The sequence below is a fragment of the Quercus suber genome, unplaced genomic scaffold, assembly GCF_002906115.3.
Source record: "Quercus suber isolate HL8 unplaced genomic scaffold, Cork oak 2.0 scaffold_396, whole genome shotgun sequence".
Lineage (NCBI taxonomy): Eukaryota > Viridiplantae > Streptophyta > Magnoliopsida > Fagales > Fagaceae > Quercus > Quercus suber.
The window spans coordinates 26,282-53,466 of record NW_027069848.1 but is presented as its reverse complement, the minus strand read 5'-3'; the positions used below and the strand labels follow the sequence as shown (position 1 = coordinate 53,466).

The following is a 27,185-nucleotide window of genomic DNA, read 5'->3' as shown; positions in this document are numbered from 1 at the left end:
TTGACTGAATCAAATTTAGAAATAACCAGAGTGAGCCAAAATTGCTATGACACTGACCAGCACATTACCATACAAATGGAAGTATTGAAAGAACCATCCACTAACTTGGGTAAGAGAGAGGAAAGACATGAATGATAACTTACAACTCAACATAATTAAAATAAGGAAAATAATCAAATACACTTAATGTTCCGAACTACGTCAACCAGGGATTATATAATCACCTCCATGAGACATCTTGGTACGATGTAAAAGAATTTTCCTTTGTAACTCTCCCCAATGTTTGTCAGTTCAATGCACACAAAGATCTGAATATTTTCAACTCCAGCACAACAAAAATTCATTCCACACAGCCAAGCCCAGAATTTCCATCTGATAAGGTCAAGTGTTTGCATAGTCCATTTAAGAAATAATCCAGAGTAAAACAGTTTCTTTGATGGATGGCCAGTTTAAGAAGAATTCGGAGCTTCCTTGTTAGAACCTGTAGTTAACAAGAACAAATACATTTAGGGTTAACTTCTAATTAAGTAATTGGAAAAACAGGGGAAAATAAGAGTAATAATAAAGGCATAACTTGTTATGAGGGCCACACAACTCCAGAATTTGCACTCCACTTTTAACTTTCTGAGTCCACCTTTAAGTGCAAAGAAAGCAATAGCTACATGGGAGAGCGCATGGTGAGGACATTATTACTATATTACCCTTATTATTACCTATTTACTTAAGGTGAGCAATATTACACATGCCATACTAGCATCTCAGTAATGAAAAAACCTTATGCAAGTTGTCACGTGTACAGACGAAAGCACCACCATTAGAATAACGGTTACTTTACAATTTGTATAGGCCAAAAAAATCAGCACCATTTGCAATATTTTTAGCGTCAGTTCTTAAATCAGCAATATTTGTCTTCCACCAACGAATCTACACTACAGAACTCAAGATTACAGTGAGAGAGAGAACTGAGGAAAATGAGACCAGTCAAGTCATCCAACATGATAAAGTCTTACCACTGGTTTTAGAGAACCAACTATGTGTCGGTACCCAAATTACTTTCCATGCTACGAGGGCACGAAATAAGCAGTACATAATATTTCATATATATAGTGGATTACATATTTCCATCACCAGGATTCTAAATCCTACCAGCAAGAAACCATGACATATACAATAGCCAACTTGAATAATCACACACACACATTTATGCATGTTTACATGTATATCTGCACGCCAGAAATTTTAATTTAAAATTCACCTGACTTAACACTAACGTTAAAATTATCTCATGTGCACACCTCTTTAAACATATATAAAGGAATCGTCATAGAAACTGACATAGCTTACCTAATTAAACTCAGAAAGGAGCCTCAAGTGATTCATCCCAAACTTCTGCACTTCCATTAGAGGCATCTTCAACATCTTCCTCCATTGAAAGCCTGATGTATTCTCTATGTGCAAAGCGATCCCACTCTGTCAATGTTGGATTTTCTCGTTCCTGTTCACATCACAACATCATTCTATCATAAAAAATGGCAAGCAGTACAGAATCACACTTTTATCCTAATGTATCATCAAGCAATGATTAAAAACTAGAAACATTTCAAGTACCTGACGAATGAGAAATGGATCACGAGTTTCAAAGGCCATAAATTTATTAAGGTTGAAAAGGATATTGAATACGCTTCCCGAAAGTCTACAACCTTTCAGGTCATGCAGTGTGATATAGCTCTCATTCTGCAGTCATGAAAATTTCATGTCAGGCACAGTAAAATAATCTCTAGTTAATGATGCCTTTGTAGATATGTTCAAGGAACATTGGCTACTCATGGCAAACTGAGTTCACTATAAGCTATCATATCCCAAAAACAAAAAATAAACAAAAAGAGAAAGCTATGGTTGTATATCAGTGGAAATCGACAGAAACAGCTAGTAGTGGCTGAAACAAACCAGTGTTTAAAGCAGTACATTCCAAGCGGTTAAATGCACCATATAACTGGCCGGTACAACAAGTACAGTATTGTATTTATAATTTGCTCTCTATTGCGACGTGAAGCAGTTCGAGAAGAACCTGTGGTAATGGCAACCTCATTTGCCCCTTAATTCATTTAGCTGGGGGCAATCCAACAGTGGTGGGCAGGGGTAGATTTGTGTTTGGTAAAGAAATAGAATGGATCTCATGATGAGGAAGATAAGGGGTACATGTAGGTTTGTGTTTGGCAGGACAAAAACTGTTTGAGCTTTTATTTTATTTTTTTCTTAACACGACTTAGTCAGATCAGCCTTAAAATCATGTCTTCAAGACACAGTTTCAAGCTCAAGAATCAAGAATCAAGTCTTCAAGACATGATTTCAAAAGAAATCTGCACTATTTTTACAAAAATTGTAATTGCATTAATTTCCCAAAAGCCCCAGGCCCAAATAAAGGGACAGGAGAGAGAGTTCTGGGACATTGTGGAGCATCATATGTACTCTATAAGAAGGACGTTAGAAATCAGGGCATTGGTATGCAATAAAATATTAATGGTTATTAGAAGTTGTTTCTCTTAGAAAATGTTCCCACACAAACCCTAACATTCAAGAAAGGGAAACAAAACCATCATTAAAAGAAGAAAAGAGGAAAAAGTGAACCTCAGGTCCAATCATGTCAATTATTTGGCACAATATATCCTCAAAGAGCACAGGCTCTTGGGCCATGCATTCCATTCGATGCAACTGCTCCTCATAGAAGAATTGCAGCTCATTCCGTGTCAGAATCCCATTTCCATCCAGGTCTATGCATTTGAACCTGTAAAAGACAATTTAATGTCACAAATACATCGCAACTGATAGCACAATAAACTCTGTAAAGATATCAAAAAATTTCAGAGTGGTCATCCATGAAAGAAAATGTTTTGAAGGTTCAAAAAGAAATCAAAAGATGTCTTTCTCTACCTATCCCCTCCAAAAAGGTATATATTGTATAGGTGATTCTGAGCAAACATGAAGAAAATGTATATCTTTAAGACAATGTAAAGACAGGTTTTATTGCATAAAAAATAAGTTCTGAAGCAACTTCTATTAGAAGCAAATTTAAAAAGAAATTGACATAAATATGGCACCAAAAAGCAATAATTTCCAAACTGCTTTTGGCAAGTACAATGCAAATTCAGGATAACATGGGAACCAGGAATTAAAATTTTTTATTGATAAGTAAGATAATTTTATTCAAAAAAGGAGAGAGTTCAAATACACAATGTGTCATCTGAGCTACTCCCAATACAAACAAAGATTCAAGAAGTCTAGAAACTCTATAAAAGAGGAAAAAGGGATGCCACTCAGGTGCTCTAACATTCATGCACTATAGCTGCCTCTCTCATTCTTTGGAAGACAGGCAATAATCATAGCTTACAGAACTCATATTTCTGCATTTTAAAACTTAAGTCTGATAAAGGTTCTTTTTTATAATAAAAAAAAACAAATGCTAAGATTTTAGGCTAAATAACACAAAAATCTCCACTAGAACTCTACAACATATATATTAACAGAAAACTTCAAACAAAATTGCATTAGATAACATTCGCATAGTCTGGGTAAGCAGTGACTAATGTGCTGTTCACAGTATTTTAATTAAGTTTTCATCCCATCTTGTGCACTCAATTTGTCTTTTTCCATTCTTTTTTTTTTTGATAAGTAAAAAGATGTATATTCAAAGAGCTACCTCATGAAAAACAGAAGGCCAAATGCTTACAAAATTGAACTTCAAACTGATAGTATGAACTTTCTTCATAGCTCTTTATAACCTTTTTCACACGTAAGTTAAATTTAGCCCTTGGGAAATCAAACTTTGTACTGATATACTTGATTCAAGGACTTTATTAACATTGCAAGAATTCAACCAAACTTTCCTTTCGCTGCCAATCATGCAAATCAGCATATATGCTCCACTTAGATGTCCCATTTCATATTTGCTTCCTTACTCATGATTACACTTGCGTAGATATAAAATTTGAGCATGCAAACTAGTGACTGGTGCAAATAAGAAGTGCAAACCTACCAATACTCGAGACTAGGTTCAGATGATTTATCCTCCTCTGACAGTATGAAGTACACAAAATCTTCATACCCCATCTTGCCCTCAACCTTACTAGTGAACTTCCTTGAAACCTGAGAAGGTATTAAAAGAAATAAGCAAAAGAGACTAGTCAAACAAAATGAGATAATTGAAAAAAATAAACAAAGAGAATAAGAGAGAAACCGGAAGCATTCAATGGAAGAAAACTTTTCTTCCCATAAACAGCAGGTAAAGTGATGTAAAGCAAGAACACCAATTGACACAAACCTGAGAAAATATTCTATCAACAATCCGGTAGGTAAGCGCATGGTTACCATATCTGATAAGGTTCTCTTTGTCGATCAAAAAATCATGATCCGTATCCAGCTCCCAAAACTTGCAGTATATAACATAAAAATGTTCATACGAGAAGTACCTGTAAAGGATGAGATAAGAAAGAAAAAAAAGGGGCAAAAAATGTTTAAAAATTTATCTAACATTGTGCACTAAGCATGATTCCAAAAATATATTCCTGATTTTGTGAAATGTAATTCATGATTAAGGGAAAAACTTAGGTACAGTACTTAAATACTGTTTCTTAAATTCCCCTCTTAAGATTCTGCCATGTAACTTTTTTCTGATGAGGTAAAATTGCATTTTTTAGTTAAGTGGTCACGTGGCAAAATCATAAGAGAGGAACCTAAGGAAAAACATCTACAGTATTGTACATAAGTTTCGTCCTATGATTAATATCCCTATTTATCCATAAGTTACTTGATGACAAACTAAGACAGGCCTTCAACTGGTATACCTCAAAACTTTATTGATGTCTTCTTCCTCATCTGCGTGTTGCATTGCATCAATTAAGTTTCCACGTTTCAGCTCCCTGAGTGTAAGTTGACCATTCCCAGATCTATTTATGTAGTAAAATATTCTGTATATTACAGTTTCAGCTGGCCCATTGCAATAATATTTTAAGTTAAAAAGTTGCATCAGGTAAGAAACAATCACATCTTTAATAGCACTAGAGTAAATAGAACTCAAATTTAGACATCAAAATAATTTAGGAACCGAGTTTAGCAGCATGAGCTTGCTATTGGGACATTAAACTTAAGGTGGAATAAATACATTTTCTTATCAAAAATAATTTAGGCACAGGACTTCAAGTGGACTAGTCTAACAGTCAGCCTCATGCAAAGATTCTAACTCAGCCTATGTAAACTGTTTTTTTTCTATGAGCATCATACTTTCTTTTATAAGTAAGAATAACTTTATAAAAAAGAGACTACTTCATGAACAAGAACTCCTAAAAAATTACATCACGAAAGAATTACATATACAATGATAATGACTCCTCGTATAAAAGACAATAGAATGGCTAGTTGTGAAGCCCCAAGTGCAAGACCACTCATATAAAGAAGTGGTGAAAGATGCTAACAATTGCGTCCTTGTACTTTCCATATCTTCAAAAGCTCGCCAATTTCATTCCCTCCATACAGTCCACATCAGAGAAAACGGAACTATATTCCATATATCCAACAAATGCCTTTCCAAACCAATTATTCCAACCAAATATAAGATCTATGACCTCTTCTGATAAACCCACTAAATCCCAAATGACCTAAAAACAACGCTCCATAACTCCAAAGTAATCATGCAGTGTATCAATAGATGATCCACCACCTTCCCACTACACCGACACAAACAACACCAACTCACAATCATATACCCTCTTGATAAGGTTTTCACAAGTAAGAATCTTCCCCCATGCCATTGTCCAAACATAAAAGGATACCCTCCGTGGAGCCTTAACACCCCGAATGCCTTTCCAAGGAAAAAGGACAGCACTTGATCCCCTTAATATGAACAAACACTAAACTCTCACTCCTCTTTAAGCTCCATTTCACTTGGTCACCACCCTTTTTACAGGGGTATGAGAATCTAAAAGATGAAGGAATGAATCCACCAACTCTAACGCCTAGTCATTAGTCCCAGTTGAATCTTATGTCCCAACTTCTTTGTCCCCCCCGCCCCTCTCTCACCAATGAGGATTCCACTTAAGAATCTCTATCAGTGGTGCTAGCATACAAAACAAGAAAAGCCACCCTTAAAGGCAGATCTCCACACCCACCATCATGCCAATATCAAAGTTAATGTGTTGCACAAATCAATCTCATCCCATCCTAATAAACTACAGCCATGAGTGACTCTAATAGGGTTTCATAAACACCCCCCCCCTCCCATAACACATCAAAAGGAATTGATTGTATGGAAATAACAAATATTAGCTACTTATAAACCAACAGCTTAACTATAAATCAAGCAAAAAACAAAAGGTTTTCTAAGGTAACATTTTATAAAAAGCTAAAGCAATTTGGATAAAATATGAAAGCCAACATATAGGTTACAATTGGATTTAAGAATTTAAAATCAAGTGATTTAAATAAAAAATTGCTAGTATAAATTTCTTTATAAGTATTTATCAAAAAAATAAATTTCTTTATAAGTATTTTGAAAAAAAAAAAAAATGGATTTGCGCTTAAGGGTTTTACTCCAGCAAAATCACTTGCATTATGAATTTGAATTAACGTCATCACTTAATCATTTCAAACCCACATATTAATAAGTCTTAAATCCATCCATGCATGTCATATATAGATATAATCAGTACTTTTCATTATTCAAGCCACTTCCGCTAAAAACTGAAAACCAATTCCTCCTTAAAAATTCCCATCCAAATGAACCAATATGAAGCTAATATCCCCATAAAATAGCAAAGCCATAATTCCTTGGGAATTCTTACAAGCTATAGGCGATACTGTTAGAATATTGGTTAAAATTTTGTAATAGCTGCCAAGTTGTATAATTGGCCTAGTAGTTAGATGGGAATTGTATTGGACGTGCTGGTATTGTATTAAGCACATGGCTTGGAAGTTGTTGGTAGTTAGTTACCTATACCTATGCTAGCTGGCAAAGGGGATCAAAGTTAGCTACAACAGAGTTAGTTACCATAGTTAGTCTTACTTGAGCTTGAGGGTATAAGTCTGATTGTAACAGTAAGAGAAGGCGCTGAAAAAAAAATTTCCAAACACTACATTTGTTCTCTTATTCATCTCTAATCTCTTCCATCTTTCTTAGGAGACCCGGTTGTCTTGAAATCAACCAGAAACACCATTATCTGTTTTAATTACAGAATATCTTAATCAAATCTTAACAGATTCTCACATTCAACAATTGATCTTCTCAAAAGCAACCATTCTAGGTAGAAATGGCAGTATCGGCCTTGCCACAAGAAACTCCTTGCACCATAACTCAGGCAAAAAAAAAAGGCTAGAATGATTGCTGATCATAGAGCAACAACTAGATTGACTTCATTTCTCATTCTCTCTCCCTGTGGTAAGTAAATTTCATCAGTCCCTGATCAGGAGTTCAATATACTGAGGTTTATGGCATTACAGCAATCTGCCAGATTCTATGACCTTTCCTTCATTGTTGGTGGGCAGCAAAGGAATTTCCTACAGGCCCCTTCAAAATGTGCATGAAAGAGATATTGATGAGGTGAGCTCTGCTAGTGCCTCCATCAGTATTGTTTTTTTTTTTATAAGTAAGAATGATATACATACGAAAGGCTACTCTATGCATGAAGAACATAGAGCAAACCTAGAAAATACAAGAAGAAGAAAACAGAACAAAAACAAAAAAGAAAACCAAACAACAGAAAAATTACAAAAGAGAAAGGGAGCTAAGAAAAGAAGGGAGAGAGTCACTAGTCGTGAGTCCCCATGCCTTAGACCAATCAAAAAGAGTCCCATTAAAAGAAGCAAACAACTAATCACCAGTGCTATCCAAATCCTCAAAAGTCCGCCGATTCCGCTCCTTCCAAACACACCATAGGATGCCCAACGGAACTAAATTCCAAATTTGAGACAAGTGCTTCCCCAACCAATTCCACCAGCCAAAAAGCAAATCTGGTATCGATCTAGGAATAACCCAGGACAAGCCAAAAGTTATAAAGACAAAGGTCCATAACCGATAAGCCATCTCACAATGAATAAGTAACCGGTCTACCGTCTTTCCACAGTGACAGCACATAATGCACCAGTCCACAAAATCCAATCTCCTCAATCTCAAGTTATCACCCGTTAGGATCTTATTCCAAGCTACACACCAAGTTATCAAGTTATCACTCGATGACACTCTGGATGCTCTGATTAAATGCATATGTTGCACCATCTCCCAAAAGTATCCATTTCATTTTTTTATTTAAAGAAAATCATTAAAAAAATTGCTGCCATGTCCAAGACTCCAAGTTATAACCGGCCATTTTCAATATGTATCAAACACTTATGTGGTTAGCCTTTTAAAGTGTCTGCCTCCTAGATTGGTCATCAAAAGAAGTCTAATTTTAATTTTTTGAGAGTTCGAGGGGTTGATGCAAAGAGTAGTCTTCATTTTTTAACAATCTAATATTTTTGAAAAAGTTACTACTTGTAATATGAAGATTATAAAACATTAAAAAAATAAAAATAAAACCTCAGAGAGAAGACCCTGAACTAACAGTCTAACACCATCTATGAAATGTAAACAAGAGTACAAATTGAAGATTTAGATAATTTGAGTGCCATCAATCTATACACAATTGGACCAGCTAATAATAAAAAATTATCTGAACCTGAAGGCCAACACACACGCGCGCATATATATAATAAAATTTTATTGAGATGGAGGAGAAACTGCAATGGCCGACATATTATAATGGGAGGATGATACCTTTTTAGATAAAACTAAAAAAACGTCTATGACAGCATCGAACTCAAGAAACATCTAAAGCTGACTAATAGGTTGAGAACGAACCATATCTTTCCTGAAACTCTGGTGTGCTCTGTAAGAACTCCAACCCTGGATGAGTTGCTAAAAGTTCACGAAGAACGGGTTTGAAGTCATCCTGTTGTCAAGTTGGAAATTCTTAAACAATGGAGAAATAGGGATTATGGTAATAAGTCACAAAACATCAATAAAAAATCTGACAATTATTTAATACCAAAAATAATAAAGTAGTTAATGAATGCAACTGTCAAGATACCATGTTGCAAACGTATCTCACATTTTGAATTTTTTTTTTTTTTTTTTTAAAGGAGAATAAATAGAGATATACAACAAAACAAATTACCTGAGTAACAAATTTGATATCCGGTTGCTTCAAGATGGTATACATTTGGGTTGCTATATCCATTGTCAACTTATTTCCAATGACCCAATACTGAACAAATGCATCCCTACACCCAAAAAAAAAAAAAAAATTGCATAGTGCTCATAATCTATTGGTCCATAACTAGCAATGAGGCACAACAAAAGCTAGTGCTCAATGATACTAGAAACAGAAGGCACTTTGAAAATTTTTAAATAAAATGAATATAAACAAAAAATGCATAGTAAGCCTAAGATTGTGGTTGTAAGCCCTACTCCAGTCAAGTAGACTTTCTCATCTGAGGAAATGATTGTAAATTATTGCTGTTGTGATTGTTGTCTTCTTATTATTACTTTTAACCATATCATGAATTAAGATTGAAAGTGGATATTATTATAATTAATCAAGTTATCATTCATAAAACTATAACTTGGTGTCCTTCACAGCAATTTATTGTCCTTTTGTGTACAAGCTTTTGCTTTTAGCATTTAGCTTCATTTAGCCTTTTCTGTGCTTAAGTCAAGCTTTTTAAAACCTAACTTTTTTCTCACTTTTTCAAAGTACAAGCATACTCTAGCCCACTTTCAGCAAAAGAAAATCAGCAAAAAGCCAAATAAGCTTGTTTCAAACACGCACTCAGCTGTGAACTAAATAAGGACTTTCATATTCTAGGTTCTTTTTCTAAGTCATAACTGATGATGGAAATTAGACCAAGTCATGGGTACGGATTCAAACCATACACATGGCACCACAAAAGATGCCATTACCATTGGATTATCACTTGAACCCCTAGGATTATTCCAAGTTCTAACTGACAATTGGAAACCCTAATTGTTATTGACTTGGGAAATTCCAATTATTGAATTACAAAAATTATACTCTGAGAAGTTAAATAAAAATAATAATGAACCTAATTAACTACTAATACCTAAAATAAAAATACAATTGACTTCCAAAAAGAAATAAAGCAAAATTGAAATAAAATTTTCTTCGTGCCTTCTGCATCAATGGCAATTTCTGGCACACTCCTCAACTTGCACAGTCACTTGCACTAGTTGAATACGCAGCAGCTAGAGGACTTCCAAGATGAGAAGACCACTGCATGTCTCCATGACCAAAAGTTAGTAACATATACGACTTTGCTGTGATAGTCAGGTTGATATAAATATCACTCCTTCAAAAAACATATATCATCCAAACATCCAATAGAAGTGATGCCTCTGGGGGTTAAGTGTCTCACATCTCTTATTTGCACCATTCTCTTTTTGAGATGCCTCTAGGGAGCAGCTTCTGTATATCAGAATGGTATTGATTTGCCTTGAAGTGGTCCCAGTAGGCCAGGTAGATAATATGGCTGAATTGACAGATATTTTATGTTGTAGAATTGGCTCTTTGCCAATGACTTATTTGGCAATGCCTTCGGGGGCATCTTTCAGGCTATTAATTGTATGGAATCCTATAATGGAGATGACTAAATGCTTTCAAGCTTACATGCGCATTACCCCTTGTTCTTTGCTATTCCAAAATCAATGGATGAAAAGATTAGAAAGGATTTAGGCAATTTCTTGTGGGGTGCTTCGGAGGAGTTATTCAAATACCCATTAGTGGTGTGGGATAAGGTATGTTCTCCTATTGAAGTTGGTGGCTTAGGGATTAGGAAGATTGGGAATTCAATCAAGCATTGTTGGGGAAATGGTTATGGCGTTTTGGGCATGAAGTTAATCATATGTGGAGCCGGGTTATGGCCTAGAAATATGGGGACAAATGGGACGTATGGATTACAAAACCAGGTAGAGGATCACATGGATGTAGCCTATGGAGCAGTATTAGAGAAGGATGGGACACTTTTTCTTCCAACATGTGGCTTTTGAGGTAGGTGATGGTGCTCATGTAAGGTCCTAGTATGATCAATGGTGTAGTCATCTTCATCTAAAAGATTTGTTCCCTAGCTTGTTTGCCTACCCAATTGATAGGGAAGCCTCAGTCTTTTGATCTATTGGATTCTCAATTGGATGGGGAGGTTACCAGCTGGAATGTATGCTTTCAGATGGATTTTCATGATTGGGAGGTGGAGATGGTGAATTCCTTCTTAAACCATATTCACTACTAGGCATAGGTGCCTACCAGGGGGGTGATAAGATGAAATGGTGTCTAGTAGGGAGTGGAAGTTTGATATTTGTTCTTTCTATAAAGCTATCCGCAGTGCTAATGGCATTAATTTCCCCCGGAAGAGCAAGAGTATATGGCAAGTCAAGGCCCCCCAAGAGGGCAGCTGTCTTTCTGTGGACTGCAGGTAAATTCTTACTATTGAAAACCTTGTCAAGAAGGGCTTATCTTTAGTAAATCGGTGATGCTTGTATCAGTGCAGTGGGGAAACGGTGAACCATCTATTGCTTCATTATGATGTTCCTTATGCTTTGTGGAATGAAGTACATGTTTGGGGTTCAGTGGATAATACCTCTAACAGTATCATCCCTTTTTGTTTGAGCAGAGGAATTAGTTTAGGAAGCACTCTACGGAAATTTGGAATGTAGCACCTTCATGTTTGATGTGGTTAGCATGGAAAGAAAGCAATTCCTGTATGTTTAAGGATACTGAGAGCTCCCTAGATCAATTGAGATCCTTACTGATTCAAACCTTGTTTGAGTGGTTTTGGGCTTGGGGATTTTCACATTGTAATTCCAATTTTGAGTTTCACAAATCTCTTAGATTTTCCAATTGATTCTTTGCAATTTCTGTGGAGACTTCATGTACATCATTGTGGACAGGAGGAAATTCTCTTTTTTAATAAAACTTTATTACTTGTCAACAAAAACCTGTAATATGCCCCCACATTCACATTTCAAAGCCAATTTTCTCTTGGGAACTTCATAATCTACATTGGATTCCTCCAAAGCCTCAAGTAATTCACCCATATTTCTGTACAGTGTCTAACACCTCAAGATTTCTGCTACAATACCAATCTGATACAGGATTCACCAAAACTTGGACTAAAATGAGAGACTAATGGCTTGGCTTGCTGTTGAATAGCTTATGCATGAATGGTTAAAACAGAAAGGCTTTGAGAAAATATTTAGAGTTTGATGGGGATGTCTAAGCAGTTCTTTTTAGTGTTACAGGAATTTGAAACAGCAGCTCACTATGGTAATCAGCTACACAGAAACCATAAATACTTTACATTCAGCCAAAGAGGGTTCAGGTTGATCATACATACAGAAGATATGTTATGATAATTGTCTAACCAGATAATTAGACTCCATTCACAAGTACTCCAATGAACACAAATTGTGGTGTCAGGCATGTTGATGTATAGCCACCTAATGCCTTGTTTTTTAATAAGTAAATGATATTCTGAAAAAACTACCACATGAACAATACAAAGCACACGATAGCCTAAAGAATTGTATCCAAAGAATTACAACTAAAGGATATCAATAGCATACTCAGTGACAGTTCCACTGTCGCTGAGACCCAGGACAGTTGACCATCCACAAAGTAATCCTAAAAGTGAAGCCTAAACTACACTTCCAAAACTTCAACAGCTTCAATGGTATGGGAATTCCACTCCCCCACTAGCCACATTAGACATGAAGGAGCTAAATTCCACACAGTGGACAAGCGTTTTACCAAATTCATCCCTCCAAACAACCAATAAATCAGATACTCTATGCAGCAGCACCAAATTAACTTCAAAGAGATGAAATATATAGGCCCCAAATGCATAGGCATAATAAAAAATGAAAGAGAAATGATACGTCCACAACATTTTCACAACATTTTTACAATAAATCTTAAGTGGCAGGTTGCTTCTAGTTGTTATTGTTGGGTCAAAAAAGTAATCTCAGTGGTAAGTTCAAATTTGAACCAATAACAACAAACCACCTATGATTTGTTGTGAAAATATTGTAGACGTAGCACTTCTCAAAATGAAATGACAAATTATCCACTGAATCCCCACTACTCCTACACAAACAGCACCAGTCTACTAATGTGATTCCTCTCCTTCTAAGATCATCATTAGTCACTTATAAAAAATAAAAATAAAAAGATTATTATTAGTCAAAATCTCCCCCCATGCTGTGGTGATGCTGTCCACACAAAGAAAAGCTACCCTGCTTTGGGGATTTGCCACACCAACTTCCTCTCCATAAGAAAGAGATCTCCTTTAGTGTTTGCAGTACACCATAGTAAGACCATACATCAAACACCCCTTTACCTCACAAAATTTATCTCATTCTGTCAAGACCCTCCCGCCTTGGCATATTTGAATACAGAAATTCAAGCATGGAAGCAACCAAGTCCAACTCCCAGTCATTAAACTATTTTATGAACCAGACATCCCAAAGCTTCTCCCTCCCTCAGTATTGCATTCCAAGTATGAAGCTATGAAAGTGTCTTGGTCAACTACCAAAGAGTAAAATAGCTTTTGTTTCCCTGTACATACACTCCCTGTGTACCAAGGTTGCTGTTTTTTATACAACTTTGGATTATTTTTTAAATAAAGTTTACTTGCCCATCAAAAAAACTACCAAAGAGTAAAAGGTCAGATACAGCTACCAAAATTGCACATGTTCTCCATTCCCCACCTCAAAATAGACGTGGCTATCAAATCCACCCTCCACTTGTTAACAAGAGAGCCTCAATATTCTTCATTTATCCTGATCTAAAGGTTAATTAACTATAGAAAAATTCTACTCAAATCTGCAAGAAGTTCAGTTTAGCATAACCTTAAACTTACAAAGGGGTAGAAAGATATCTACACACCCCCAAAACTAAAGTTCTTATTAATGGTTGTAAGCTTCTAATAAGTGGCAGCATTTCTCTAATTAAATGCACCTAACCCAACAGAAGATGCTCAAAACCAGTGTTTGGGGAAGAGACAAGAAGTTTAATCATTGTCCAGATAAGTGGACAAAAGAGCATTCCCTAAAAGTAGGGGGAAGCAAGATCTCTGAGAGCTTCCAGTGGCAGAGAGAAAACCTTCAGACATTTGAGTTTTCAGTGTAAAATACTGAAAGAATATTCTTTTCAATTTTAAACAGAAGCAAACATAAGGTTATCCAAAATAATTAATAAAAAAAAATTATCATTACAATATAATAAAGAGCAGGGGAGATAAAACATAGTTAAACCCTGCTATTACTTTCTCCAACAATGACCAGAAGTGTATACCTTGTCACCAAACCAGTGCCATTAACGTCAATCTTTCTAAAAAGGGCCGTGGAGAAGAAAGATGGTAGCTTGCAGACTTCCTTAGTTACTAATTTGAATTCTGACATTACAAAGAAAAAATTAGTAAAGCAGTTCCAGAATTATTACCTAAACTAATAGCTTATGTATATCTCACCATGCATCTGGAGTCCATCGAAGTGCCCATGGAAAAACCGATTAATTCTCATTAAGCATTGCTCTTTTACTTCATTTGGTGGTGGACGACCATTTTGAAAGTAAAACTGCAAACATTGCTAGTAACTATGTTAGAAACTACCATCAACATACCCCGAAATATCAGTTTAGCAGACAACACACAGACAGAAACAGCTAACTAAAGGATGGAAATAGCAAGTAGTGCAGCCAGCTAATTTTGAACTGAGAAGATCAGAGTTTCATCAAACCTGAGGTATCAATTCTTTAACTGGCTCACTAACCACTTTCAGGGGTGAACTTAAAATAGAAGGTCCAGGCCTCTGTTTCATTATCCGAGGGGAACCAGATGAACTCCTCGGTGAAAGTGGAGGAGCACTGCCTGCAGGAAACATAGAAGGCAAAGAATTGCTTGTGGAAGCACGTGGACTAGAAGAATTTCCAGGGACGTTCAAGGGACCACCCGCCTTTGCTTCATTGAGCAATAATGTTACCTAAAACAAGAGAAGCATGAAAAATTAGATTACACCCCATACATTGGCTTCGAAACGAAGTTCATGTTAGCTAATTAGGAAAGCAAGAAATAATGGATAAAAGTATAGGCAAATTAAATTTACTAGGCCACCACATCATGCAAATCACCACCACCACCAAGCTACTACTAGCACCAGCAATAGAGTTACTAGCCACTTGCCCAACCAACCTCATATCGCATAGAACAACTTGAGGAATTTGTCTACGTGGTGCTTGTCGTTGATTAAGGTTTAGGAGGGTTTGGGGACCTAGCATTTAGAATTGTAAAGAAAGGGTTAAAGCTCAAAATTAGCTAGAGTGATGAGTTTTTTAATGCTATTTGATAGAAAACACACATGGGGCTTCATGATTTTGATCAATAAGAGGAAGGGCTTGACTGGAGTTGTAAGGAAGAAGGAAAAAAACAAAAATTATATGTTCATGGATTGTTAGAACAGTACTGTGAACAATACCACAAGAGAGAGAAAAGAGAAGAGAATATAAGAAAAATAACTAGAAGGCTAACATGCCTGAATACGAAAACACTAAATATTTTTATAAATCAAATCCATATATTCTTCAAGTCATTGAGAGTGTGTTTGTGTGTGTATATATAAATAAATAAATATATATATATATATACACACACACGAGGACTCTTTCTTGTACAGGTAGTATTAGGACCAATGTCTTAAAAACTAGACTGTTTAAGAACTAAAAAAAGAGAGATTCAAGGTTTTAAGGTCAGACCAAAGTTCAACCAAAGGTTAACTGTAATGATGTCATAAATAATTAAAGAATATGCAAATCCTACATTGAAAATTTGAAAGGGGAAGGCTATAAAAATAAATGTTGCAAGCCTCGTATTGAAAGAATGAAGGAAGATGCTATGATTCCACCTCAATTAATAAAAGAGAGATTTTAATAAGAAGTGCTATATGTCCCACTTTGGAAAAATAAAGAAAGATGTCAGACTTCTTCCTCTATAAATAACACACTCCTTCAAGTATTTCAAGTATTGAATGCATGGGCTAACTTTTATTAGGCTTTGAATTTTCAAGTTAAATGAATAGCTATGGAGATAAATGGAGGAACAAGACCATTTATGGAGAAAAACTGTTGATTATAATATGGAGCTTTTCTGGGTGGATGGTGTAGAGATGTTGCTGGAGTACTATATATGGGATGAGTCTTTGGAAGCATATAAGAAATGTATGAACATCTGATCTTTGCATGACGGGGAGCTGGATTCTATGGTTCAGTTTTTAGAACTATTATATGCAGCCTGCATCTAAGAAACATGGATACTCGTCACACTCCTGCATGCAAGTTCTGTGTGTAGCGAGGAAAAAAAAATATTTAATTTAAAAAAATTCCTCTGATTCTACATATGTTTTTAAAGATTTTTAAAGTTGTTAATTTGTTATTATTTTGAAAACATCAAATAAACATAAAAATATGCCTAATATATGTGTGGGTGTGTGCACACGCGCGCAAAGGTTGAACAACCCCAACAAGAGAGCAGTGGTGAAGAGTGTGGGCAGGTTTTCTGTTTCTTGTTTACTGAAGAATGTGGAGGATGGCTTCCAGTGGGTTTTGAAAACATTTGATCAACAACAGAGGGCTACATGGATAAGATACAGTTGTGGTGGAATGGGTACAATTTCATTAGCCTCCCTAGTTTTGTGTTAGCAAGGAAACTGAAAGCTCTCATGAAGGGTATGAGGAAGTGGAACAAGTGAAAATTTGGGGATGTGGGGTTGACAAAAGAGGAGCTTTTGATTGAGTTGCAATTGTTGGATGGGAAGGAAGGTGGTGAAGGGTTGTCCCAGGATGAACAAATTACAAGGGAGGAGTTGACAACTGCAGGCCTTGAAGCAGCTAAACAATGATAAAACTCTAGGTTTGGATGGTTTTACAATGGAATTTCGTAACACTGTTAGAGGGTCCTCACATGTGAGGTTATGGCCCTTTTTAAATAATTTCATGATTATTGTAGGTTTGAAAAATCTCTTCCCTAAAAAGGTTAATACTTAGAATAATAGGGATTTTCAACCTGCTAACCTGGCAGGAAGTATTTACAAATTGGTAGTTAAAATGTTGGCTAACAAAATGAAAGTAGTACTGGAGAAACTAGTGCCCAAAACACGTGATGCAATTGTGAGAGAATAGTAGATTTTGGAATCAGTTAGTATGCTAGTGAATGTCTTAAGAGTCAAATCAAGAGCATGATACCAGGATTGATATAGACGTTAAGACTTTGTAAAGGTTTATGATCATGTGAGCTAAGAAGCATTACTATATTTGCATGGAAGAATAGGGTTTGGTGCTAAACGGAGTAGACAAATCCAATCAGATATTACATTTTTTTTTTTATAAGTAATAAGTTTTATTGATATCAAAAAAAGGACATCCTAGTACACAAGAAGTGTGAAGGGGTCAACAATCAAGAATAAAAATTACAAGAATCAATAAAAACAAGAAGAGAAGAGAATGATTGGTTTCGCAAAACAAACAACCAATCCAATAAAGTTCTAAAGAAAAAAAGCTTGAGGTCAGGTATGGATCTCTTAATATCATCAAAACATCTACTATTTCTTTCCTTCCAAGGACACAACATTTAGCAATGGCGAATGATTCTCCATATATTCCCGTATTGATGACAAGCAAACCGGCCTAGCCAGCAAGCTAGAAGCCCAACAACTGATTGTAGCATAACCCAACTTACTCCAAATAAACCAAAAACCATAGACCACAAATCCATAGCAATCGGACAATGAAGACAAATAAGGTCAACTGATTCCCCATTACACTTGCACATATTACACCAATCCAATATCCAAATCTTCATTTTTCTCAAATTGTCAATTGTCAAGCATTTTCCCAAAGCAGCAATCCAGACAAAGAAAGCTACTAGAGAAGGAATCTTCTGTTGCCAAATGCTTTTTCCATGGAAAACAAAATCAATAGATCCCACTAGAAGACTATAATAATCTTTAACCATAAACCCCTTACTTCTATTTGGTTTCCAACACATCTTATCCTCCCCAACCCCCCTTACTGATGAGCCATATATTGTAACCATGAAGCTCCACATAGCATCCAATTCCCAAACATGAAAACCCCTAAAGAAGCTTACATCCCAAAAAAGAACCCAATTAGTTAACTTCATAAGCTCAACTACCCTTGCCTCTTTATTTCTGCAAAATCTAAACAATTCTGGATAATTGACAGCAAGAGGTTTCTCCCCACACCAACAGTCAAGCCAAAATTTTACCCTCGACCCATCACCAATATCATACAGAATGTAATGAGATAAGGAAGGCCATCCCCAACTAATATTTTTCCATAAACCAACACCATAAGGACCAGAAACAGAATTGGAACACCAACCACCCCATCTATAGCAATATTTCACTTTTATCACTCGCCTCCACAAGGCATCCTTTTCAAGCCCAAATCTCCAAAGCCACTTCTCAAGCAAAGCTTCATTAAAAAGTCTCACTTTCCTTATACCCTAGGTGAAATTTATGTTCATCCCCTACCCCCCCCCCCCCCAAAAAAATGAGAAATTCCGTTAAATTTTTGCAATTCGATTAGCCACAACAACAAGGATAGGAAATAAAGATAGAAAATAAGTAGGTAAATTTAATAGAGTGCTTTTAATTAAGGTAACTCTACCTCCCTTGAATAAATACAAACGTTTCCATCCCACCAATCTCCTTTCCATCTTCTCTAGAATCGGGTTCCATATTGTCTTATCCTTGAAATTCCCTACTGGTGAATGGCTCTCCCATCGGTTTTTAACAGCTCAAGCACCTAAGGAAAGGTAATCCTCTTTCTCCCTTGTTATTTATTCTAATGATGGAGGTCTTGAGTAGGATAGTGTAGGATAGAGGCGAAGGGTTACATTTTTGAGTTTTGTGTTGGCAATGATTCTATGGATGAGTTAAAGATCTCTCCTCTGCTGTTTATTGATAATACGAATTAATTTTGTGACACAAAGAGGGAGCAACTTACTTATATAACAATAGTACTAACTTTTTTTTTTTTTTTTTAAATAACAGAATTGTATTAATTAAAAGTCCAGGTACACCGGGGGTGTACGTGGAAAACAGTACATCAAATACAAAAATTACAAAGATCAAGCATTTCTAAAAAAATAGAACAAGGAAAAGATTAAAGGAAGAACTCCACTCTAGCAAGGTGTGGAGAAGAAGAGATTTAATTTCTGAAATAGACCGTTCCTTCCCTTCGAAACATCTTGAGTTCAGTTCTCGCCAAATACACCATAGGACACAATGTGGGACAGCCCTCCTGCTCTGATGCCCGCCAAAAGACCCTTGCCAACTCAAAATAAATCAAAGACCCCATGCAGCATAACCCATTGAGGACCAAATAAAGCCCACACCATAGACCATAATTCATAAGCAATAAGACAATGAAGAAGAAGATGATTCACCGATTCCCCACTCTTTCTACACATATAGCACCAAGACCAAATAAAGCCCACACCATAGACCATAATTCATAAGCAATAAGACAATGAAGAAGAAGATGATTCACCGATTCCCCACTCTTTCTACACATATAGCACCAATCTACAACAGCGACACCCTTATACCATAAATTTTCAGTAGTCAAAATCTTACCTAATGAGGCAGTCCAAGAGAAGAAAGCAACATTAGTAGGGACCTTTGAACGCCACATAGGCTTCCAAGGGAAAGAAATGTCGAGAGTAGAGGAAAGAGAGAGATAGTACTCACTCACTTTAAAATTCTTATTCCCAGTTGGTTTCCAGCATAGTTTGTCCTGACCTTCACCATTAAGGGGCAGTGAATTGATAAGATCTAGAAAAGTGTAAAATGCTCTGTTTCCCAATCTTGGGGAGCTCTAGAAAAAAGAAGATCCCAGTGAAGCCTCTGGTAAGGAAAGTGCATAACATCTGCAATAAAAGACTCCTTATTACAACTAATATTATAGAGTTCTGGAAAAGCCTCCCAAGAGTACAGCTCCCACAACACACATGATGCCAAAATTTAATTCTGTCACCAACACCAACCTCGAACTAAATGGATTTTGAAAAGGCTAGCCAACCTTGTCTTATTGTTCTCCAAAGACTAACACCATAAGGATTAGAGACTTCTTTTGTACACCAACCTCCCCAATCATTCCCATATTTAGCCTCAATAACCCGCCTCCAGAGATGAGTTATCTCTCTTCCATATCTCCACAACCATTTCCCCAACAAAGCTTGATTGAAGGTTCTCAAATTTTTAATACCCAAACCGCCATACTACAATGGAGAACAAACTTAGGCCCAATTTACTGGTCGGAATTTAGGAGACTCATCTATCCCACCCCAAAGAAAATTTCTTTGAAGCCTCTCAATACGAATAGCAATATCCGCAGGAAGAGGGAAGAGAGATAGGAAATAAGTTGGTAAACTTGAGAGAATGCTTTTGATTAAGGTAATCTTACCGCCTTTTGATAAGTATAATCGCTTCTAACTCGTTAACCTTCGCTCCATTCTTTCTAGGATAGAGTTCCAAATCGCCCTATCCTTGAATTTAGCACCTAAAGGCAGTCCCAAGTAAGTCATTGGCAAAGATGACTGTCTACAACCCAGCAATGCCACAAGCTCCCCCACATTAGTCACCTCTCCAACTAGAACTAATTCTGACTTAGCCAGATTAATATGCAACCCTAACACTAACTCAAAAGTGGCTAAAATCTCCCGCAAATATTCAATCTGACTTGCTATAGCATCACAGAAAATTAAAGTGTCATCCGCAAAGAGTAGGTGGGTCACCATGAGGGGGGTATTAGCCCTGGTACCAACAGTGAAGCCCGAAATGTGTCCAGCCAGAACCGCACCATCCAACAAACGGCTTAATGCCTCCATAACAATAGCAAATAAGAGCGGGGAGAGAGTATCTCCTTGGCACAGCCCCCTAGAGCTCCCAAAGAAATCCTTAGAGGAGCCATTTATCAAAATCAAAAATCTCACTGTGGAGATACAAAATAGAATCCACTTTCTCCATTTCTCAGAGAATCCGCAACGCTGCAACATATAAATAAGAAAATCCCAGCTGACATGACCAAAAGCTTTCTCCACACACCCAACTTACATAAAACCCCAAGTATCCTTGCCTTGAGCCTACTATCCAAACACTCATTAGCAATTAAAACAGAATCTAGGATTTGTCTATCCAGAACAAAAGCATTTTGAGACTCAGAGATAATTCTAGTAATCACCCTTCTCAGTGTATTAGCCAGCAACTTGGAAATGACTTTATAAATACTACCCACAAGACTAATAGGTCTAAAGTCTCTCACACTGACATTATCTACTTTCTTTGGAATGAGTGCAATGACAGTTGCATTAAGGCTTTTCTTAAAGACAGCTTGTGAATGGAAGTTGGCAACAACCTCCATAATTTCAAGTTTTAAAAAGTCCCAACAAGCCTTAAAGAAAGCCATTGAGAAACCATCTGGTCCTGGAGATTTATCGCCATTACAACCTTGAATGACACCATATACCTCCTCTTCCTCAAATGGTCTTTCTAACCAAGCAGCTTCCTCCTCAGAAATCATAGAGAAATCCACTCCATCAAGCACAAGTCTTTGGCCCTCATTTTCAGAGTCCAATTGTTTATAGAAATGAGAGATGCAAGCTGCTACTAAATTAGGATCTGATGTCAATTCACCTTCCACCATCAAATTGTCTATCGTATTAAATCTTCTGTGGGAGTTTGCTATTCAATGAAAGAACCTAGTGTTTCTATCCCCCTCTCGGATCCAAAGGGCCCTAGATTTCTGCCTCCAACAAATTTCAACCATAAGAGTTACCTTTTCGAGATCAATGCGAAGCCGTTCTTTTTCCAAAGTCTCATCATATGACAGAGGACGACTATCTTCCAGCAAGTCCAGTGCTTCAAGGTTCTTCCATAACTTGTTCATCTTATCCTCCACATTGCCAAATTCTTCTACATTCCATTTCTTTAAATCTAGCTTCAAAGCTTTCAATTTGCTTGCAAACCGAAAGCTAGGGAAACCTTGAAAATGATAGGACTCCCACCAAGTTTTCGCTTTCTCTACAAAACCCTCGGCCTTTAACCAAATATTCTCAAAGCAAAAAGGACGGCTGCCTCTGTGAAAATTTCCCCCTTCTAACAGAACTGGAAAGCTTCGCAGCCTTCCAAGGAAGTACCCACTGATTTCCTAAAGGCTTTAATTCGTTTCTCAACCCATGGTGATAATTGAGTGGAAGTATCTGCCACTTCTACAAGTGGAGCAACTGGGTTAGCCATCGCCAAAGGTTGCACAACCAATGGTTCTTTATCATTTTCCCAATTTACAAGACCCCCTTTAGATTCCTCCAACTCACAATCTGACCCTGAAACAAGAGAAACATTATCCAGAGCACCTTCACATTCATCCGCCCAACTAACAATATGCCCTTCTTCCTTGAAAGTGTTGTTACCCTGTCCCACAGCTCCCTCAAGATCGGAAAAGTCCGACAAGCTCCCAAGTGAATGGTAAAGTGAGAGAGGGATAGCTATCTGTCTACCTCCACGAAGCTCTAAGACCCATTTCTCCGAATTACCCCAGGTGTGCTCCAAATCTTCAACGAAATTCTTAATGGAGGGGTGGGGCTCAACATGACAATCCTCAGTTGTAACTAGCACCAAAGCAACTGGCAAATCGGAGAGAGCAGTAGCGCTCGATTGAGAAATGTCGTTGGTCAACGGTGGTAGGTTGATGGCCGACACAGACCCAAATTGTAAAGAATCAGCCCGTGGTGGAGAAGAGCTGCTGCTGTTGGTGGTGGGGATGTTCTTCACTGGTGGGAAGAAATTGATATCGGCCGTCGATGGAGGAGTGGGATTGTTCTTCACCTGTGGGGAGATGACGATGTCGGACGTGGTGTCCTTGATGATGGTGGACGTTGGAGGCATATCGGTATCGGTACTAGTGGTGCACCTTGGTGGGTAAGAAGTGCCGTTGGTGGTAAAGGTAGTTGAAGGATGCATGGAGGGGGAGATGAGCTTCATCGGCATGTTATCTGTACTCTGTTGAGAGAGGGTGTCTTTAGGCTTGGAAAAAATGGGTTGTCGAGGTTGGGCTTTAGGCTTATAAATATTGGGTTGCTGAGATTGGGCTTTAGGCTTAGAAATAATAGGTTGCTGAGGCTAGGCTTTAGGCTTAGGTTTGGGGGCCCAGTTTTGGGAGTACATGTTATGGCCTTTGAAAGTATTGGGCCTCATTCCATGGCTAATATGATTGGAGCCCACATCTTTAATAAAAGAAGAAACTACAGCCCACTGCCCCTCTTTCCCACGCTTCACACGTAAAGTGATATCTAGTGTCAGCAAATCACTTTTGGCAATTACATTAATATTAGACAAAATATCAGCCCCGAATTGTGCCGTATCTTCCCCAGAATAACTCCTGCCTTGATCACGGACTGAATTACTGGGATTTGAAGGATTCAAATTTTGAAAGACCGTAATTTTCTCCTTACCTATATTTTTTGCACTGCTGTGATTATGAGGTTTACCAACCACCACCGCCGCATCAGCCTTCAGTGCACTTTGTATTCTATGAAGCGATCCATGACTACTCAAGGAAGTTGGTTTTAAAGTTTTCCTCAGGTTTAAGCCAAAGCCACGCCAGCCACTACCCAACCTTCCCTCCGATATCACTATGTTACCCTTCCGTCGACCATGAAGAAGTTCAGAAACCATTAAAAACGTGCCATGGTCGTTGGACCCCAATTGAAGGATGAAAACAATGTCACCCTCTCTAATCGTTCTTGCAAAATGACCAGGTGATCGCTTTGAAAGAAGTTCCTCCAAATGGAACAAGAATCGGTTTGCACTCTCCTTCCCCATAAAAACAGAGCGCATTGAGGTAAGACCTTTCTCAAAGATCCATAATAAAAAAATATGAACCCCCTTCCTCAACGGAAAACTCAAACATTTTGGATTCAATGAAGAAAAAAGTGGAACCACCCATTGCGAAAAGAGAGAAAGCAGCAGCTACCAAATCAGAAAGAAAACACGAAATCTAAAGCAGTAGCAACCATACTATGAAGAAAGCACAAAATCTATGGCTAATTCAAGGTAGCCAAGCCGCATATGTGACTAATCTGCGGTAGCCAGGCCTCATTCAGTCCTAGAATACTCTCAAAAGAATTTTTCGCTACCAGGATACAAACCTGGATTCAGTATTCTTAATGTTGCCCACTGCAAAACTTGACATGCTTCTAACAAAATCTCATGCTTGCAGCTTATAGCTATTCCTTAACAATAGTTACTCTTTCAAATGAGAAACAATTATTTCTTAACAAAAGGCCTGTGATAATCATTCCTTAACTTACAGTCAAAAAAATAAATCCTAAAAGCCCCACTGTTTGTTGTTGCTCAACCAAAGAAAAAAAAAATTCCGCTTTCCTAGGATCCACCATAACAATAGTACCAACTTGCTTTGAACAGTAACCAAATTTAAAGTAATCTGAGTAAGTGTAAAGCAATCTAGGTAGGAGCGTACTTAAGGGTATAAATGAGGTGTCTAATTTGTTATGTTAGGAGTTTGTCAATGAATTATTTCGGTAAGCCTTTGGGTTCCTTTTTCAAGGTGAAAGCAATGCGAAATTCCATTTTAAAGAAGATAAATTGACGATTGTAGGGATGGAAAAAATTATATCTTTCCAAAACGGGGATAAATGGCGCTACTTAAGAGTGTGTTGTTGAGTCTTCGTACTTACTACCTATCTTTGTTTACCATTTCGCCCCACATGTCAAATAGATTAGAAAAATTGCAGAGAAATTTTCTCTAACATGGGTCAAGGGATGCAGTTCAAGTTTCATCTTGTGGATTGGAACACATTGTGATTCCCAAATGCATGCGGAGGCTTACAATTGCACAAATTGAGCAATTTTTATAGAGCTTTATTAGGAAAGTGGTTGTCACAGTTTGGGGAGGAAGAGTCAGCCTTAAGAAAGACAGATTATTGCAGTAAATTAAAGCATGGGGTGAAGGGGATGGCTGGATAACAAAGCCGGTGCATAGCACACATGCTTGTAGTTTATGGAAGGCTACTCGAACAGGTGGACTGCTTTGTTAGTAATGTATGCTTTTGATGTGAGAATTGGAGATAAGGTGCATTTTTAGCATGATAACACGCCTTCAAAGTTGGTCCCTCTCAAATCCAAATCTCCAATAATCATTATGAAACCCCAATCCACCTCCTCCAGTGAAAAAATGCCCCTCCCCCCACTCCAAAAAAAAAAAAACCTTAACTTCCACTCAATGAACTTGGACACCACCTAATTCAACAACAAAAGGGCTCTTTTCTAAGTTTTTCAAACTATTTAGCAATGTAAATGGGCATAGTAAAGGCAACATAAAGCATGTGGGAAGACTGGATAATATATTCTTTTACAAGAGTGAGCCTCAAATAAATAGAGCGTCTTCTAGCTTACAAGTCTCTTCTCCACCTTTCAATAACAGCATTTCACACTGTTTGTGCCTTAAGAAAAACCCAATAGCGACCACAATTTTTTTTTTATTGGTAAGTTACACATGCATCCTAGTCTTGAACCCCATGAACTCACCCTCCACCTAGAACTTATAAGGGGAGAAGGTGCTACATCACTAAAAATTCACTTTGATTCAAATTTAACCTTAAATTTCACTCCACCTCAAAATAAGGAACTCCACATCGTAGGTAACCAAGTTGTTCAAGATTTTCCTAACGTAAAATAGTATCATCAACAAAAAAAAGTAAGATGGGAGATTTTCATAATTCCTCTGCTTCTGCCCCCAAACTTACATACAACTATGAAACCACCCTCCAAGGCTTTAAGTAAAATCTTGCTTAGAATCTCCATGTCATCAAAAATATCCCAAACCCATAATCTGCTCCCCAACTTACAAACACCCATCTACTTTTGCTACTTCACCCAGAAAGAAAGACAGGAATTTTAGAAACTAGATGGCTAAAAGTCCCATGATCTTTCTTAGTTACACTTACATATCACAATTCTCAAAACTAACAACCGAGTTCCCCATGAATCCAGATCAACCAGTCCTTCCTCAGGCCATACAATTCTCAATTCCAGCAAGTAAATCTCAATCAAATACCAATCTCATTAGTACCAGAAGTTAAAAACACATAATTACGCGCACAAATGAATACATACATTTACTTCTCAATTTATATCCATACCCACATTTCTTTCTTTTCTTTTTGTTGATAAGCAACAGATATCGAATACCATACTCGTAAATTCTCAAATTAATAAAAAAATGAACATAACCAAGGCTCAAATTCTCGAAAGCAAATTATACCTGACGAATAGAATCAGGAAGAGAAAGCCATTGCTCGAAGAGCTTCTCGGTGAAGACCGGATTGGATTTGAGTGCCAAAGGAGAAACCTCGGAGAGCTGCAAGAGGTCGGCGTCGAACGACGCCGCATCGACCACGATCTCCATGCTCGTCGTCATTCAATCTTTTCTCTCTCTCTCATCCAAGAATTACCGAAACGGGGGAAACCTTACGGAGAATCCGCGATAGGCAGAAGAGGGAATTGAACTCGGAGATTCAAATGCGGTTTGGGGAGAAACCCTAGATCGCCGTGGGAATTGGAGGATCGGTGATTGGAGAGAGAGAATATGAGGGAAAGTTTTTTCTTTTTCTTTTTTTTCTTTGTCAGAGAGAAAGAGAGAGATGGGATTGGACGACGTGATAAATGGAAGTGAGAGAGAGAAAAATGAGAAAATTTGGAAAGATTTTGTTTAAATGAAAACCTGAATTTGTGAGAAATTGGTTGAACAATAACTCACACGTGGCCGTGTGCTGTGGGAGGAAGAGCCGTAGGTAAAACACGGTCTCCAATCACGTGCACTGTTTTTCTTTTTCTTTTTTCCTTTTTTTCTTTTACTTCTGTTGAATTGGAAGGGAACTTGTTCATATAATTTGAAAGTACAATGGTTACGAGAATCATCATCATGATTATGGCTTTATGGTTTAAAAATAAGAAATTATTTGGGATTTGTTTATTTTACTAAAATTAAAAAAAT

At 37.3% G+C, this 27,185-nt stretch overlaps 1 protein-coding gene across 3 annotated transcripts; it reads right to left on the bottom strand.

The window, feature by feature from the left end:
* Nucleotides 1–26,880, bottom strand: LOC112032454 (serine/threonine protein phosphatase 2A regulatory subunit B''beta). 3 transcript variants are annotated; one of them, XR_010624062.1, is made up of 14 exons: nucleotides 26,454–26,880; nucleotides 14,834–15,076; nucleotides 14,566–14,683; nucleotides 14,391–14,490; nucleotides 9,201–9,306; nucleotides 8,885–8,975; nucleotides 4,842–4,983; nucleotides 4,319–4,466; nucleotides 4,034–4,143; nucleotides 2,629–2,785; nucleotides 1,609–1,734; nucleotides 1,345–1,495; nucleotides 575–658; nucleotides 1–481 (listed from the first exon to the last, which is right to left on the bottom strand). XR_010624062.1 is itself a non-coding variant. In XM_065761118.1 (13 exons), exons 1-12 carry the CDS (start codon nucleotides 26,607–26,609, stop codon nucleotides 1,355–1,357), a joined length of 1,638 nt encoding a protein of 545 aa, XP_065617190.1. In that variant the 5' UTR covers nucleotides 26,610–26,880; the 3' UTR covers nucleotides 1–481; nucleotides 1,345–1,354. The 3 variants fall into 3 exon arrangements, 2 of the variants coding, with proteins under 2 accessions (XP_065617190.1, XP_065617191.1); XM_065761118.1 differs by lacking the exon at nucleotides 575–658; XM_065761119.1 differs by lacking the exon at nucleotides 575–658 and having other exon boundaries at nucleotides 14,566–14,671; nucleotides 26,454–26,879.
* Between the last annotated feature and the right edge of the window lie 305 nt (nucleotides 26,881–27,185).

What these genes read in the sequence shown, in the direction of transcription:
- LOC112032454 (XM_065761118.1), bottom strand. Translation starts at nt 26,609, where the DNA reads ATGACGACGAGCATGGAGATCGTGGTCGATGCGGCGTCGTTCGACGCC. An exon ending in AGAGTTTCAGGAAAGATATG is followed by an intron (nt 4,984 to 8,884) that starts GTTCGTTCTCAA and finishes GCAATGGGCCAG; the next exon opens with CTGAAACTGTAATATACAGA. An exon ending in TTGACATGATTGGACCTGAG is followed by an intron (nt 1,735 to 2,628) that starts GTTCACTTTTTC and finishes TCATGACTGCAG; the next exon opens with AATGAGAGCTATATCACACT.